Raw genomic sequence first — 19209 nt, forward strand, 5'->3', positions numbered from 1 at the left:
TACTTTTGTCATCTCCATAAAGGGCAAAGTTGAATTTTTTACTAAAAAGACACGTGTTCTCTACAAATAAAAATTCAAGACACTAACTTCCAAAATGCGATTGTACTTTAGTATAAATTTCAATTTTACCCTTGCTTAAGTTACCTATTAAAATAAATTTTTCAACAAAAAGTAATTATCTTTTTTTATAAATACATCAATCCCAACCCCTTCTAACTTCAATCTTTGTATTTTGAGGGGTTGTTAACTCTAGATAAACCCTATATATATTATAGGCAATGATTTCATGCAGTGGTTATATAGTAATACAATGAAACAACATTCAAAACCCATGTTATAACCATTTGTTTGATCCAAATTTTGAAATACACACTCTTTTCATTCTCATGAACAATCACAAAAAAAGAAAAATTTGAAAACCCAACCTAGAAAGTTTTTTTTTAGCCCAATTAGCATAGGTCGTTCATTTTGGTGAGATGCTTAGATCTAGGCCTTAGAAGAATTTTTTCATTTCCAAGTTTTTTGGATGGCTTTATTACCATTAGATAAACAATGTGAAGAAATAAAAAAATGATTTTGAGTTTACAAAGATCTTGAAATTCACCAAATGAATAGTCTAGATTCGTTTTTAAGGGAGACTCATTTTGACCATATCTAGAGTTCAAATTGAACTCTTTTTGTGGGATTGATTATTGTGATGAAGAGATGGTGTGTCCAAAATTTTGGGTCATACAAATACCACAAACATGGTTTTCTAGAAGTGTCGTTGCATTATACTATGATACAATCGTTGCATGAAATCATTGCCTTATATATATATATATATATATATATATATATATATATATAGAAAAACCTCAGTCAATCTATGAGTTCATGAAACAATGTAAGCCCAACGACCCAGATTGAATCTGGACCGATCCAATGATCACAATTGTATTTTCTAATTGAATTTAATTTTGTTTCTACAATCTAAATTACTTGAAATTTGGAGCGTCTATTATTTAATAATAGTCAATCCTAATAAAAGTATTAAAAAAAAGATTGCATAAATTAAATTAACCAAAATACCCCATAAAAATTTATGGGGGTATTTTGGTCAATTTATTTTATATAAATTATTTTTTTAATATTTTTATTAGGTTCCCCTTAATGAGAAGAGTTTATGCTCCAAATTTTATGTTATTTGGATTTATATAAACAATATTAAAGTTATATTACCAATATATAGTCATGACCGTCAGATCGGCCAAAATTTAATCTGGGCCATTGGGCTTACACTGTTCCATGAGTCTATAGGCTCACCCTAGCATATATATATATATATATATATATATATATATATATATATATATATATATATATATATATATATATATATATATATATATATATATATATATATATATATATATATGTGTGTGTGTGTGTGTGTGTGTGTGTGTGTGTGTGTACGTGCGTGCGTGCGTGCGTGTTGGGGGGGGAAGATCCTGTCAGCCCATTGGCTCAAATTGAATATGGGCTAATCAGACAGTCAGGACCTCATTTTGTGTTTAAATTTTTTTTTTTTTTTTTTTTTTTTTTTTTTTTTTTTTTTTACAAATCCAAATCATTTGAAATTTGGAGCGTCTATTCCTCAAAAATAGAAGAATCTAATAAAATTATAAAAATAATAATTTGTAAAATATAAATTGATCAAAATACCCTCGAAATATTTTGAGGGTATTTTGGTCTATTTATGTATTACAAATTATTGTTTTTATATTTTTATTAGGTACGACTTGAAGAGATGAATGAATGACTAAAATTTCAATTGATTTAGATTTGTAGAAAAAAAAATGAAAATTTAAATACGAAATTAGATTGTAACTATCAAAACAGCCCAGATTGAATCTAGGTCATTGTTTGACACTGTAGCAGTCGGCCCGTAGGCGCTATATATATATATATATATATATATATATATATATATATATATATATATTCATATATATATGAGTAATGATCCTATCCTACACCCATATATGTAGGACCCTAAATGATCACCATTAAATTTGACACAAATCTCTAGAAAAGTTATCATATGAGGTGGGACTTGATTTTTTTAGATATCTGTATCAAATTTAATGGTGATCCTTTAAAGTCCTACACACGTGAATGTAGGAGGACCTCATAGGATCATTACTTACACACATATATATATATATATATATATATATGGAAAATGATCCTGTGAGCCCGCTCACGTATCCTCTATAGGTGAACCGAACGGTCATGATCTGATTGCCATGTTTCAACAGCTGTGATGCAAGACCAGCTTTCCGAACGGTCATGACCTGATTGCCATGTTTCAACAGCTGTGATGCAAGACCAGCTCTCCCGTTCGAATTTGATTTGAACTACTGTATTGATTATGACCTGCATTCTCTGACGCCTCATGCAGAGCTCCATCTCACCCCTCTCTCTCTAGGAAAACTCTCCCTCTCTCTCGTGAGATCAACTATGACAAACCTTCTCTCCCATCTCACCCTCAGCTCTCTCTCGCTCTCCCTAAAAATGGACGAAGGAGATTTTTTCTTAATTCTCCTTGAAAATGGACGATGGAAATTCTTTTTTAATTTAGAGAGGAAAATGCCCTCCCTCTCTCCTGCGTGCTTATTCTCTTTCCTAATAGTTCTCTCTTCCTCTCTTTCAACCTACCAATTTCACCGGCATCTCAGAAACGATGAATTCAGCAGTAAGGATAATCTCAGGATCACTGTAGTGAAAGTTGTCAAACGTCTACTTTAGTTCTCGTCCCTTTCTCTCTTCGCACTCTCTCTCTCCACTTCCATACAATGCCGAGATCGACTCTTCGATCTACACGAGTGGTAGTCCTAACAAGAAATCAAATAATAGGGGCGCAATTACAAGGCAACGGCTGATACATTGTTGATCTTGAACAAAATGAGATCTTCTCTACAAAAATCATGTGTACTCTGTGCTAATCAAACAAACCAGCAAACCAAAGCCCAGACGAAATATGGAGGGTGAAATACAAGAGTAGAGAGAGAGCGCTTTACAAGAGATACTACATCTCTCTAAATATCTGTAAAAAATCTCCGATCTTCCCATTTAAATACGCTCTCTTACCGGAAAGATAACTTTGAGAGCAACCAATAAATTTTTTCTTTCTAGAAGTGAACTAAATCAACCCAAAACTTCTAGAAGTGAAAACTAAATCAACCCAAAACTTCATATGAATACTGCCTCTATCTAAGAAGTCATGACTTTCTATCATGGAGACCTGTTTCCGAAATCCATTCTCATAACCCCTAAAAGAGTGACCTCCAAAATGATGGGTATTATGTCTTTCTTGACTTTCTTTTATAGATATCACTTTCTTGTGTTTCAAGAAAGTTTTTTTTTTTTTTTTTATGATAATATCCTTCATTTTTAGAAAAAAATATGAGTATAGTGATTTCGTTATCACCAAACCCAACAAGAACAACCATACATTGATAGCCAACTCAACCCATGTTCCCATTTCCTAAAACAATATTGCGTAAAAAAATTCCCCCTTTTTTATAAAGACGAAAGAAGACCAACATGGAAAATTATTTCAATGAATGCAATAAACAATTGGGATTGTGTACTATGAGCCCATTTATCTTTGGTACAATGAGGTCACAATTGGTACTGACCAGTAGATGGCAAATTTGATGGCTTGGGGCGTATCACAAAGATCAAGAATTTTTTTTTTTACATTTGGGCCTAGTCAATGACAAATTCACAACCATACAATTTGAAATGTGATAGATATGAGTTATTGTGAGATCCTTGTATAAAAATAAATGGTCTCTTTGTATACTTTCTCTAAATAATTTTCAACATCACATCAAAGTTATCAGGATCAAACCGGTACCCGAACCGACGAAGGGATTGGTCCACTTAAAACCGGTCCAACTAGTCAAACTTTTTTTATATATATAAATAATTAAAATTTTGACTAAATTTCAAAATTTCAATAAATAAATAAAAAATATTAGGTAAAACTATTGAAAACTTGGCTATGACATCATTATTTATAATGTTGAATTGCATCACTGAAGAAGAACCGGGTACGCTTTTATTCCCATTAAAAGAGAGAGAGAAAACAACTGGTTCCAAATAGAGAAAAATAAAAATTAAGAAAAACTTCCTTTTAACCAAGGATTAAAAACTCGGTGAGCCGGCACGAAATCAGCCAATTTGACTTGGGAATTGATGATCCCATACCGATTCTAGCATAAAACATGGGACTGAGTAATCTTAGATGGGAACCGGCTATTTTTTTTTATTTTCTACAGCCGTGTCGACACGGTGACTCACTAAACCCGTGAGTTTACAGCCTTTTCACATAAATCGAGCATTTTTCACCAAAAAACTGTAAAAATCCATCTTTTTTTGCTCAATAATGGAAGGGAATAAGTTTCTAAGTCTATAAAACATATATTGGGCTTGGATCGAACCCAAAAAAAACCAATTTTCGTGAGATTATTGACTGAAATTTGGGGATTTTTTAACAGATTTGGGTTTTCCGCCAAAAACCGAATTTTGTGGTTGTTATTCATCAATTTGATCTTTTTTTTTGCTGAATAGTAGTAGTACAAGCTTTCATCAAAATTAGGCATGATGATTTGTTGTTTTGTATTTTAATTTTACGAATTTCTTTTTGAGCTTGTGTTCTATCCCTTTTTTAGCAAAACATTCATCAAAGTTCATCAAAATTCATTGTTTTTTGATGAATAATAGAGGGGAATCACTTTTTAGGTCCATGAAACATCGATTGGGGTTGAATTGAACTCAAAAAAATGTTGGATTATGAATTTTTTGAATGAAAATTGTGTTTTTTTAGCGAATTAGGGTTTTCCGCCAAAACTCTATTTCTGTGGCTATTCTTCATCAATTTGACCCGTTTCTTTTTTGCTGAATGATTGTGGTAAAACAAACTTTCATCAAAATCAGGTATGGTGATTTTTTATTTTATATTTTAATTTTATGTATTTTTTGTAGAGCTCATGCTCTTCCCCTTTTCTCCATCAATTTGATAAAAAAAAAAAAATTACAATTTTTTTTTTAGTATTGCTTTTATCCTATTTTTGTTTGCTATTGGGGGTCCTTGTATTCACAAACTGCCATACTGGCAGTAACAAACTTGTATACACAAATATTATTAGTATTTTGTGTTTATCACTTTTTAGTTCAGTGTGATAGATATCTTGCATGAGAATTCTAATATTCTAAATGTCGAAGAACCTAATGAAGAATCTCAAGAGAAGTTAGTTTTACTTGATCATTTGCATGCACATACTTTTTTTTGCTTTTAAAAGAAATCCTTTACTTCGACATTTACTTGTCAAGTAAAACTTTTTGGATTGCATATGACGTTCCTGTTTATAGGTCTACCCTCATACACACCAGCTCAAGCTCTGTGACATTGGAAATGTAAAAGTTTTGGTGGGTTTTGCTTCCTACATAATCAAATTTCCTTATAACTGCAAAAACTCATGTTTCTGGTTTTGATGATTTATATATGGGTGTGGTTTCTATAAGGTTGCAACCTTAAACAACCTTAAACAATCTAATTAAGGCACACCTTAAAATTTTATCATAACATATAATTTTGTTATAAAAAATTCTTAATATTATCTTAAAATCTATTTTCATACCTAATTAGAAAATTTTAAATTCCAAAAATGGTTAAAATCAAGTAGATCTATATATATATGAAAATCTTGACAATGGACGGTCTAGATAATGTATTGCAAGATGCACTATTTTCGGCACTCAAAACATTTTTTTTTTCATATTCATACATCTCAATGTCGAGATGATCGATTAAAGGGTTATTTTAACATTAAAATAATATTTTCGATAGATTTTTGAGGTACATCTGTGATTCTACATTTTAACGTTGCAACCTTTTATAAACTTTTCCCTTTATATATTGTGATTGACGGGTGAAAAGGGAGCCAAATATATCATATATTTATTCTAGATAATATAGAGCGCTGGAACTGATATTTAGAGCCACTGAGTACACCTCAGCGATTGACATATGATCAACTGGTTGTGTTCTAGCTAAACTCCTGCTTGGACAGGTGAATTTTTGCTATTGATTTCATTATGCTTATGTCATTGCTTTAATAATCATATATGATGAAATTATAAGGTTGCTAATTTATCGACAATGAACTTTGACGGCCTCGTCTTTCATTTTGGTATTAGGTCATATTTACGAATTGTAAGCTTTATTGTAGTCCATTTATGATTATATACTTCATCCATGATAATTATATGTTTCTCCTTTTGTGTGATGAAAATTTAATGAAGAACAGTAGTTCATACATAGAAAGAACATCTCAATATTTGCATATTGATACAAAAAATGTCGTACCCCTATTTCATATTGGATTCCTAAAAAACAACATTTATAATGAGTTTTTATAATTTGTTTGGATTTTTTAAAGTCAAATCCTACCAATTCGACCAATTCTCGATCCGAATCACCGATTCACCGATCCGGATGAGTTTTTTGGGTGCCCGATCTAAGACACTCATCTTTTTTTTAAACCACTACTTTTAACCATTTAGGGTGACGATATTTGTCAAAATCTTGAGATCTTTTCAATTAAGAATTTGGAAATAAAATATCATAAGCAAACAAAATAGAAAAGACAAAAAGAAAAAGAAAAAAGAAAAAAATAAGGCCAAAAAAATAGCAAGAGATGTGGGAGGAAAGATCAGGCCGGTTCATCAAGAGAACCGACAAAATCGGCAGTCAGAAAAACCAGTGGTCAAGTGGTTCAACTGGTCAACCACCGTTTTTGACCGGTTCTTATATCGAACAGGACACACTGGTTTTGCTAGTGGGACTGCCGGTTGGGTCCGGTTTTCATAACTATGGTTCACATTGGTCATTGGGTTAGAAGGAGATTCCCTCAAAACAATGAGAAATCAGAAAGATAACAAAATCAAGCAGTTGATGAAGCATGTATTGGCTATGTTAAAATTAGAATAAACTATCTTAATAAACACAACAAATCACATAGGGAAAAAAAACGCATTGAATGAGAGTAACCGAATGTCCAAGCCAAAAAACGGGGTTTCCTCACGCAAGCAGCCGGGCTATACCCACTTCCATTCAAGAATACAGTATTACCTCTTCATTTCAAAAGGGGCACTACAATGAGTTAAATCTTTATACAAAACACAATCAATACAAAACAATAGAACAAATGGGGTTTTCCATTTTCACATTGGACAAAATTCGTATTGTGACCTTCATTCATCCGAGTCTTTGTTCGGTGACACAATACTGTAGGTTGAGCTCAACTCGCCTTTGTCACTCCCAACCTGAATCACTAAATCAAACCATATTTCCATTCAAAATCAGCATGAATGGGAGAAGTAGAGAAGAATATATATATAATAAGATAGGTTTCAATTCAGTCTATCAAAATACCAATTGTACGAAATGGTTTCTGAATTTAGACCTGTAAATGATTCACAAGTGAAGTTGCAACAAGTGCCCATGATCTTTGTGTAAGGTAAGGGTTTCAACCCACTAAAACAAATTGCAACAAGTGCATTAACGAATAAGTTTGCTAATTACGCTGCCCAATAAATTCATCAATATAGCACTCAATGCAAAAAAAATTATGAGGATTCATAGTGTACGAAAAATCGGGCGGTTCAAATTCTAAGAGCCCGGTTAGATAGGAACTGGCCACCGGATGAGTATTTTAAAAAAAAAATCAAAAACATTTATGTAAAATCTCAAAAAATAAGGGATTTTATTTGTAATATATATTTTACTATGTTTCATCATTTTGGCAAAAATTGGAAATTGTTTTGGCCATTAATACTTATTTTTACATGTTTCCATCTTTTTCAAAAAAAATTCAAAATACCCCTACACACAAATCGATTCTTTAAAAAAAAAAAATTCATTAATTTTCAACTTCATTTGGATGCGTTTTGTTTAATCATGTTTTAAATATGCTTTTCATATTTTATTAGATTTTTTTTGTATTTTTTATTTTTTTGGCACTTTTTTTACTATCCGGAACTTGCCCGGTTAGGCCAGTTCAACACTTCTAACCCCATATCCGATTAATTGTTCCAATTCAATTTTTCCTACATCGATTCAAAGCAATACAATATAATTCATAGAGCTTCTTACCATCAATTCTCATATTCCTTAATATGAATCAATGGACTCCACTTGAGTGGCTGGAGTTTTTATATCAGAAAAAATTGCTAGAATAATAGAAATATCGTAGTCACTAGCATCCACATCCACAAAAAAAATTGGATTCCCTTAAAGTGCTATCCTTCACCATCCACCTATCTTATATATAGTGATTGCTAATGCAACTATGGTTCTGCTACTTTTGATTGGATACATCATATGCTGTACTTTGATAGGCTCCATTATATTTTGATTAGATACATCATAATATCATATTTTGTAATGTGTGAAGCTCCATTAGATTTCGATTTGATACATCAACAAATAGAAAGTTTCCGAATTGCTTTCTTTTTTGGTTTCCCCCTCTATCCTCTTTCCCCTCTCTCTCTCTAACTACTTTGCCTATTTGTTTAATAATCAAATGGATGAAACTTTTGAGCTGAAGAGTTGAATTTATGGTTAGGCTTGATGCTTCTTAATGCCATTAGCTTGGACATTGTAAAGAACTTAGCGATATGAAGAGATCTTGCTGTATTTTTTGCCTTTCTTTGTACCCCAAAGGAAATGAAAGTATTTGATGAATTTTATGCTTTCTTGTTTCTCTGTGGCTTTTTTTTGTTTGTAGGATTATAAAATTTTGTCGGGCTATCGCAATTTGATTATTATGTCGCCAAAATGCTTGCTTTCTGCTATTTTTGTGATCCTCACTATTTTCCAGCTCAACTTGATAAGATCTTATTTGGTTAATTGAGATGATTTTTAGTATGAATTTCATCAATTTCCTGCAATACCAATCTACACCCAAATATTCCCAAATCTACTGCTTTTCAGTTACATAGTTTTGGCGCTAATCTAGAGCCATCGGCCTCAGTTATAAATATATATTTTTAAAAAAAAAGGAGATATAAACCCTATTTCTAGTGATTGAAAACTAGTAGAGAGAGGTCCTCTTTGACATGATAATCATTAGTGTACCAGTCAATTGCATCATATGTGAATGCTGTTCTTCGGATTGCTGAGAAATTCAGAGCTTCATGCAATGGTGGAAACGGCGCTGTTTGGCAAGCTCCTTCACTCCAAGGGATCAACATTTCACCATGTGATCCCTGGTTTCATGTGTCAGGGTGGTGATTTGATTGATGCCATCAATTAGCTATTAGATTTCCTTTTTAAGCTAAAAAATATCACCTATGCATTCTTAAAACCTCACTGATCTATCATTACATGGCAAAAAAAGACGTAAAGAAGCTAGAGTGAGATACCAGGAAAAGGTTTGGAACATATTTTAGAATTTTTAATAAGGAGAAGGGAAATTTATAATTGGAAAAACAAGTGTAACTAACAGTACAAATGTTTTCTTAATATAATTATTATTGCTAATTTTTATTTTTTATTTTTTTTTTTCATATTCATGATCTCCATATTAAAGATTATATATTCCCTAAAATTAGGATCAAACTATATTTAAAAATATATATTTATTGCCAAGCCCACATTTCTACAATATGCGGGCTGGCTGCATAGAAACCGTGTCCTCAATAATTTGCTCCTCTGAAAGAAGCCACGTGTATCTGGAAAGGCCAAAGTCAAAATCATATCATAATAAAAAACTATTACATGGGACTGTATTGGTAAAAATCCCTTTAAACAATGAAACCTGATGCTACAGATACAGTACGTCAATTTAATTCTAAAAAATGAGCCACACACTTTCTCTTCAACTGCCAAACCTCCGGAGATGTAATCAAAATCTATCATCATTGTCACATGGAAGGAATTCGCCATCCACAATAAATTGGGCTGGAAGAAACTAAAGAGTGAGATCCTTCGGATCCTCAATTAACTTAGCTAGAGTTTGCAAGAACGAAGCTAAATCAGCACCATAAATAATACGATGGTCAGCCGTGACATTCACCTGCATGAATTAACAATCTCAACTTCAGAATATAACAGATTGCACAAACAGAGATAATTCCTTCATTCCTAACCATCATGCAAAAGAGGACAGAAGAAGTATTCTAAAGGCATATACTGCAGGACAAAGAAGAATAAGTTTTATTGTTCTGCAGGACAAAGAAAAATAATTACCTGCATTTGACTTTTCACACCAATCCGGCCATCTTCAGTTGCAATTACAGTAGGTTGAGATGCTCCAACAGCCATGATAGCCCCCTGCCAAACAAATTATTGTGCATAAGTTGAATTATTCATTTGTAAATTTGGGCCAAAGGAAAACATGTCACGGTCTTGAGTGTCCATTACTTACAGTTCCAGGAGGCAGAATTGCATCAAAACGATCCACTCCAAACATGCCAAGGTTTGAAAGCGTGAATGTCCCTGTGGAATTAGCAGAATCACACCGACACATTCTCAGAAACACTGATATAAGACAGCAAAATAATGCATGAAAACTTATCATATTAAGTAATCGAGATTCAAGACCTACAGAGAGAGAGAGAGAGAGAGAGAGAGAGAGAGAGAGAGAGCACTACAATAAGAAAATAACAAGCACCACAATGGCTAAAACATCTAGGATTAAAGCATATCTAAAATGGGATGGATGTCCAGTGCGAGAAATGTATCCACAAAATGCTTATTTGACTTGAAATTTTGCACATGGAAACTAAGTATGAAAGAGAATATAAGAATATTGGCGTAGATGATGTAGGGAACTTAAGGGAAGGTCTGGATTTCCAAACATCTATGATCAGTGTAGCACTGAAATTGAGATGGGGACAGTGCCTGATGTGTTGGGAAAAAGATTGATATACAATAAAAGAATTTTAATCTTCATGATTTCAATTAATAATTTTCTTCCGGCTTTAACTAGTACCACATATGTATTACGTACTTTTATATTTCCTTTATAACATGGATGTGTCACTGTTTCATCAACTTTTAGGATGACATGTCAGTCTAGATAACATTGATATTGATATTTTTAGTTTCAACTTCTCATTAGATATCTAAAGTTATAATCCTTCAATCTAATATAAAGTTCTAAGAACATAATAGAAAAACGAACCACGAATGAAACTCAAAGTTTCTGAAAAGAATATTTTGGGAAAAATGATCTGAGTATTTGTTTTTGACATTTTGTAAATTATGTAATAAATTTATTCAGAATAAAGCTTGGATACATGGGCTCAAAGAGAAATATGCAAGTTAGAGGCTATTTTATTGGATTTTTTACCTCAGGTTTCTATTTGGCCGTGTCACACCTTTCTGTGTCAATAACATTTCATGTCAAGAAGTGGCTTCCAATCAGGAACAAAAAAGGCGCATATTCTAGTCACTCCTGCCATTATTTCAAGATAGACTCTTTCTTCTTTCTTTTTTTTATCCCTTTCTGTTTGTTTTGTTTTTCCCCATATTCAAAGTGAGCAGGGCAGAGAAACAAGAGCTACTCATGAAAATCTACAGCAGACTAAGCTATCACTAAAATAATTTAAACTGGGGCAAAGACACATGACCTAAACATGGAAACCTAGAGCAGACGAACAATCCCTAAAACAGTTTCAATTGGGGCCGAGAAATGGTGCCATCTCTAAATAAGGGACCCATCATAAATGGCACTTAAGAGCAACCATGCGAAGAAGAGAAGCAAAATAGAGCATGATACATCAGTGATTTAGTATGTTACTTTACTCAAGCAACAGAATTTATCAAGAAAATCATTTCCCTCACCTTGTCACAAGTATCTAACATTGATACTACAAGCACGGAGGAGTGAATAACAACCACAGATCCTAACATCTCTAACATTGATATTACAGAAGAATCAATTGAAGAGGATAATGAGATCCTCAAGGGGAGATATATGACATTGGTACAAGTAGGAATGCCATAGAAAGTGGTCAAAGATGAGCAAGAGGAGTGGCATTGGCAGGGGAATGGTGATAATTAAGATAAAGACAATGATAAAAGCTTTCAACAAGAACAATACTCGAATCCAGTTAAATGAAGAGTGGATTCGACAGGCCAGCCAGACTGGGAACTAGTGAGCCCATCAGTCAGACTGGTAGATCCTAAACTGGTGGACCAAGGAATTAGGATCAAATTAACGAATGTCAAGTTAACGCCTGGACTTACCAGTTCGACCAATCCAGACCAAGCTGAACAGTCCCAATGGTGCTGCAAGAATTTCCAGGCAAGCCCCTTATTTTTTTAGTTTTTAAACATTTTAAATCATTTCCAGGTGGTTTTTTTTCTGTTCTTTAAAATGTTGTTAGGGGCATTTGGATTTTTTGAATTTTTCCTGTAAGTTATTTTCTGTGTTATAGTTCGAATAATTATTTTTAAATTTTTCCGTTTTTTTTTTATTATTTTTTCCTATTTTATCTATTTGTCCAATTTACTTATAGTTTTTCTATTTTTATTTTAAATTTAAATTTTTGGCCAGTCTGACCAGTGAACTAATTGTGTTCAACGGGACAAATTGAAAGAGTGCCACCACCAGATCAATTTTGGGTTAGGTCCTGATAACATTGCTCTAATCATCGATGTCACTCAAATAATAGCTCTAGTTTTCTCCTTCGCAATGATTGGAGGTTCAAAGCCTTTTTTTTCTTTTTTCTAGAGAAAGGAGGTTCAAGTCCCTCATTGATATCCAAATGAATGCTACATCGTCAATGCAAAGTAAAATTGAAAAAGCACAAATGAATGTGGAGATGATTCTCATTTCCATAAGGTTAATGAATGTGAACATGACTATATATTTCTTTAAAATACTATATTATCTAACTTAGTCACCAAAATTTTATTTAATTGTAAACTTTACTTTTTTTTATCTTTTCCTTTATCTATCTTAATTTTTCAGAATTTTTACATTTTAGTTATAAAAAAATAACAAAGTCTTCCACCGAAAGAAGCCAAATACTGCAACACTTTCCAATCAAAATGGAAAGTAAAATTTAAAACCTTTTAGCATTATTTGAAGTACATAGGAATGTGAATCTATTAAAGAATGATAAAAGGGCATGTGCTTAAGGTCAACAAGTCGCATCAAATGCCTTCAAGGAGGCTATTCTTCCGAATAGTAACAGTACGTGAAAATCTTGAGAGACTCCGTTCATGCATAAGAATAGTACAATGAAGTGTATGGAGTTAATGGCATGTATGACAGCCATTAGAATTACTGTCTAATAAAGATAGGGATCATCAAATGGAAAAAAATAAAATTGGGTGTCTATTATTAAGAGGAGGGAATCTAGGGTGAGAAATGTGCAGATGAACATCGAAGTTTGTCGGTGGTGCCAAGGTCTTCAGAAGTCCCCATGGGTTCCTGCATACCCCATCTCCCGAAGAGAGGATAATTACATTTGAGCCTTCACTTTCTGGAAATCTTTTATGGCACTAGAAGAGAAAGAAAACAGAGAAATTTTCAAGCCTATATGCTAGATATGAGCTGATGAGGGGCACACGAGCTTTAATGGTCTCATAGACCCTGGATTGGGACAACATTACAAATTTAGACTTTTAGAGCTACTGACCGGTATGATTCAAGAGTATAAAAAAATTCAATATTCCTCTAGCAAATTAGGTGTTTTACCACTGGATCCAAGCCCCAAAGGAAATGGAAATCAATAGTTTTTCACTAAATATTTATTAGCAACAAAACAGCAAATCCAGACATAGCGCCCAGTGAGGTAAGCTAGAAGCTGAAGTCCAGAATTCGTAAGTTCAACCTTGATGATAGCTCCTCAAGAAAACCAGTTTTAGTGTGGTGCGCAACCTACTTAGAGATAATCAAGAAAGAATGCTCAAGACTTTATTATTTGGCAACCATCTACAACTTCACCTCTGTAGAAATTAAATCCCTCATTATGGGACTTGAAATATCCAATCATCCTGAGTGCCCAATGGAAGGGTGAGTCACTTAACGTCATTCAATGGGCATGGAAAAAGGAAGCATTTTTTTGTTGGGGCTATGCTTTCACGAAGAAAGAAATTTTCAGGTTAATAGAAAAGGTGTTATTTTTTCTTCCTTGCGATCAATGATGACTACCAAGTAAAACTGAGCTTATCAGAATTCGTATCAATTGGGGACGACATCTCACTACCATGAGAGCCGCATCTATACAAGTAAAGGAAAACAAAAAAAAAAAGGAAAAAAAAAAGCAGATAACTAAAGGATGCTATTACGCTTATACCACAAATGGATAACAGACACAATCTTATGTAATGCCCCCCCAATGATATATGATGAAGGGCGGGTCTACATGCCAGGGAAGCAAAGATTAGATAGGATACTTTTAAAAAAGAAAAATATTGCTGAATAGATAGAATAATTGAAGCTGGAAAAGAAATACCAGAAACAGGGATTACCAAACTGAACATCGATAATTCCTTTGGTAATCCAGGTTAAGCAATACGTTGCAGAACAGTAAGGATCAGTATGTAAATGTGTACCGTCAGACATGCAAAAATGCAATGAGCCAGAAAATTTACACAACCTTCAAAGCTCAGCTGCAAGTTACTCGATTCTTACACTAAACAGCAGCTTTCCTTTATTAGCTAGCTGACTGTATAAAATTTCTCCAATAAAAATCAGAGAATCTACGCAGACAATATGACCATGGAAATATTAGGATCTATGGCTTTATTCACCACTTGTTGGATGGTAATAGAGAAAGTAAGGACGTGCATACAATTTCATTAATTGAATTGTATGGCAGGACCAACTTCCCTCCATCGCTGCCCAACCCATTGATGGGAGTGATAAGCTCATGGTCATGTGGTTATGATGACCAGATGGATCCATATTATTTGGTCCCATAAAATTCTACCTAATATGTGGGACACATCCCATAAATAAACGAAGTAAAATTCATGCTAGTGAAATAAAAAACTCGCTAATCTTAGAGTGTTAAACTGCATATTAGAACAGCTGCTTCAAAATGCAAAAAGTGGGCAGAAATCCCAGAAACATAAATGTGTAGTGTAAGGTACAAAGTACCAAGTATTGAAGCCAACAATCCTTTTTGATTTTTTTTTTTCTCGTCATGCTGATGTGGCACATATGCGGTGCGATGCACTATGCGGTTGCATTTGAGGTGCGATGCGGAGCATATGGCGCATCCCACCAAAGCGCATATGTGCTGTTTTGCAATGCACCTCGCATGATGCGGCCGCATTTTAAAACAATGCTTGAAACACATGGACACGTGGAATCCAACATACCAGGATTCTTTTCCTAATCTAATCCTATAAAAGAGTATTATACTTTGAGGGTATTTTTCTTTACCTAGGCATAGAGAAAGGGTAAAACATCTCAAAATCAAACCTCTATTTCATAAACCTTAATATATTCTACATCTGCCACAGTCAAATACTCATGAGTTCGTTCACTATAACTTTGCTGGATGCTTGGATTCTCCATTTGTTCTTGTATGACTATTATGTGCATCAGACTTCTGCATTTTTTAGCAGCAGAACACTCGTGGAAATCACTAGGATTTAATCATGCTCCTCATCTTGTTATACATCCATTTTCCCATATGTCCCACTGGCATCATCCTCAAATAGATGTCCAAACAGGGTTCATTAGACCCCAAATTTTGGGAATGGACTTCAATACACTTAATAAAAAAACTTACAAAAATTGATTCTGAGCACATCTAACCCTAGATCCAACACTACACCTGTGGCTCATGTCAAATGAAGCTTCTTTTTCCTCAGAAATGTTTTTACGTTTCCTCTCTCGATGTTTCATGGGGGTGTTTGCTAAGGTCAATAGGATGTGTTTGCAAAAAAAGTATATTAAACAAATAATCTTAGCATCATTTTCTTCCCAAGGGTAGGGTGAGGGATGGCATTCCACGGTATTAGCATAGTGGCTAATCTATGGCTATATATATAATCGACACCCTATACCCATATCTAACGGTGACAACCACACCCGCATTCATGCAACATAGCCTCAATTTCATGCACCAATGGTTCCATACTTCATGCACCTGTACTTGTATATTTAGTGAAAAATGTAATTATGTAAATCAGTTTGTGTAAGGTAGAGATGGTTCCTCTCTTGATATCCATCGTTTTCAACAGATCTATAGATAGCATTTTTTCTCATGATAATATATCTCTATAAAATTCTTTACAAGGTAGTACTAACTATTTTCTGGGGTAAGAGTTAACCAAAGATGACTCCAGTGTACAAACTCCACCAAAAACTATTTATATATGTCGAAGTACTAGCAAAAAATGAAATGAGGTGAACAAGAAGGCAAACGTAACCAACAACACCAACAACAATAATTGTTTGTAAGATAAACAATGAGACCAGTACTTAGGGACCATTAATATACCTGTGCTATATTCTTGAGGTTGAAGCAGTTTTGCACGGGCCTTATCAACCAGCTCTTTCCATTTCCTCGACAGCGTGTAGATATCAATCTAGCAGAAAAGCAGAACAAACCCCCACATTGAAAAAAATGCAATTGCGGAAAAAAAACCATGTCACGACATAGATTATCTGATTATTAGATTCACAGAAAGCAATCATAATAAAAAATCATCACTATAAAAGTGCAATGCTGATATAGGATGGCTATGAAATTTGAATACCTTGTCAGCATCCTGAAGAACTGGAGTGATCAATCCACCATCCATAGCCACTGCCACAGCAATATTGATGTTGTTGTTGTAGGTGAAACTCTTTCCATCTTTGCAGCTGGCGTTGACAACTGGGTGTTTCACCAATGCAAGAGCAGTAGCCTTTGCGACCAATGCTGTCATGGTTACTCCTTTAGATTTGATCTACCACCAAAGGAAACTCTTTGGGATAAATATTAAGCAATGTAAAATATCAGCTAACAACCCCATTTCACAGATTTTCACAAATCAAATAGAATCATCAAATAGAATTGTATAGAATAATCACTTCACATAGACTGACTTCTATCTAACAAAATTATCTGACAGAATTTCATAAATAGACCAATCAAGAATACAATTGAAAGAAGAATAAGACCACATCCCAGAAACAGACTCCTGAACAATCAGACATACCATGAAAGAGCATCAAACCGACAATAAGGTTGCATTCTACAGTGTGGTTAATAATGACTACCTAGGGACTATATTAACAGTAAAACTAACAACATGAACAATCAAGATGATTGTAAAAAATAACTGAAAATCTGATTATGAGAAGTCACCCCTGATGTAGTAATTGAAATACAAAGCCTACTGCCATTACACTCCTGGACACGTAATCAATTAATAACAAAATAGTATTCATACCAATAACAATGCAATTACCAATATCAACAAATGCTACCAATCAACATTAAGCTAATAAACCAGTCCCATTTGAAAAAAACCAATAGATCAATATTGCAGAGTAGGTAATGGCGATGGATGATTGTCCACAAAATCCTCATGACCAAATGCATCTTTCCAATCTTGACCAACTATAAAGAAAGACATTCTGCAAGTACTTGAAACTTACAATAGATGAATTCTCGAGAGAGAGAGAGAGAGAGGATCCTACCTTCTTGTAGAGAGCATCTAGGGCATCAGTGGTAATGGTATATCCAACCCTAAAAGCAGGAACCGAGAGGCTCTCCATCATGTTCCTACTCACCGCCCCCTGCATCGTTGTGAACACAGCACTCGTTCCTCCGACCACACTAGCTTGAGAAGCAAAAGAAGAAGTTGCAGGCTTAGCCTGAGAAATGACAGGCACAGGAGCAGCAGAAGAAGAGGAGGAGGAAGAAGAAGCAGCTTCTTCAACATCTTTAGCAACAATTCTCCCCATTGGTCCACTCCCAGTAATGGATCCAAGCTCCACCTTCAACTCCTTTGCCAACTTCTTTGCATAAGGAGTCGCCACCACTCTTTTTCCCCCTTCTGAAGCTGGATGCTCAGAGCTCACACTAACTGCTGGCGATGAATTAGCCTTATCAATTAGGGTCTCAGATTGAACCACAGGAGGCTGGTCAATTAAGGTTTTCTTCTCAGATTGAGGGGAAGGCACCTGATCGATCACAGTTTTACCCGTAGAACCTGACGCCTTCGACTTGGCCTCTGGAATTTCCTCCTCTGTTTCAGCAAGGAGGGCAATGGCTGATCCCACTGCTGCTACTCCTCCATCTTCCACCATGATTGCAGCCAGGTAACCATCATAAAAGGTCTCGACATCCATGTCTGCCTTATCAGATTCGACAACAACCACACTCTCTCCTTTCTGCAATTTTTCGCCCTCCGACTTGATCCAAGAGACGATCTTGCCTTCAGTCATGGTGGAGCTCAGAGCTGGCATGAATATCTCTCTGATCTTGGCATTGATAGTTAGGGCATTGGGATGGGATTTGCAGAGATGTAGATGGGACGGGGGTTTTAGAGAGCTAGGGCATCCCACGAATGCAGAAGACGGGAGTGAGGTTGCCATGGGAGAGAGAGAAACTCTGGTTCGACTGTTATTGTTAGTTAGAGAGAGAAGCAGGGACTGCAACTGTATGTTAGAGAGAGAAAGAGAACCGTTTGAGTCAATGAGAATGAAATGGAAGGGGCATGATATTAAATTAAATTAAAGAGGGGGAATTAAGGTGGGTGATTTGTTCTCGGTGTCATCGAAAGTAGGCGGAGTTCACAACGACGCAAAAGCTCTCTCGGAGAGAGAAAGAAGAGAGAGGAGAGAGAAAGAGAGAAGGGGGCGGAATTTTTGTTGCAGGAGAAGAGGGTGAGGTGGCCACGGCCACCGCATGAATTGCTCAGTCGGATGTCCACGTCATCAAAATCCTTTCGAATTGGACCCACCTCCACATCTGGAGGTGTTTAGGACTTGTTTGGAGGAGTGGCTGTACTCCCGAAAGCATATGAAATTATCGTGCGAGTAAAATCCCTTACAAGTTACAAAGGTTTTGCGTTTTAATTTTCAATTCACATATGTCGTTCATCAAAAAGTATCTTTAAAAATACCCATGTCGTTGTTTTTTGGTAATTGGGGACCTTCTTCAAGTGATCTTTTTGAGGTACGTCATAAT

The 19209-nt window shown here is 34.8% G+C and overlaps 1 protein-coding gene across 1 annotated transcript; it reads right to left on the reverse strand.

Moving 5' to 3' along the window:
* Positions 1-9785: 9785 nt before the first annotated feature.
* Positions 9786-18827, reverse strand: EMB3003 (2-oxoacid dehydrogenases acyltransferase family protein). The gene is made up of 6 exons (XM_006851196.4): positions 17715-18827; positions 16787-16978; positions 16528-16615; positions 10482-10552; positions 10304-10387; positions 9786-10130 (listed from the first exon to the last, which is right to left on the reverse strand). The coding sequence occupies exons 1-6, from the start codon at positions 18612-18614 to the stop codon at positions 10026-10028; spliced, it is 1440 nt and encodes a 479-aa protein (XP_006851259.2). The 5' UTR covers positions 18615-18827; the 3' UTR covers positions 9786-10025.
* Positions 18828-19209: the final 382 nt, after the last annotated feature.

This window comes from Amborella trichopoda, chromosome 11 (genome assembly GCF_054954075.1).
Source record: "Amborella trichopoda isolate Santa Cruz 75 chromosome 11, AtrichopodaSantaCruz75HAP2 v2.0, whole genome shotgun sequence".
NCBI lineage: Eukaryota > Viridiplantae > Streptophyta > Magnoliopsida > Amborellales > Amborellaceae > Amborella > Amborella trichopoda.

Coding starts and splice junctions, on each gene's coding strand:
- EMB3003 (XM_006851196.4), bottom strand. CDS start 18,614: ATGGCAACCTCACTCCCGTCTTCTGCATTCGTGGGATGCCCTAGCTCT. Junction 16,616..16,786: donor TTCTTCAGGATGCTGACAAG/GTATTCAAATTT, acceptor CTTTTCTGCTAG/ATTGATATCTACACGCTGTC. Junction 10,553..16,527: donor ACCTCAAGAATATAGCACAG/GTATATTAATGG, acceptor CTAATTCCACAG/GGACATTCACGCTTTCAAAC.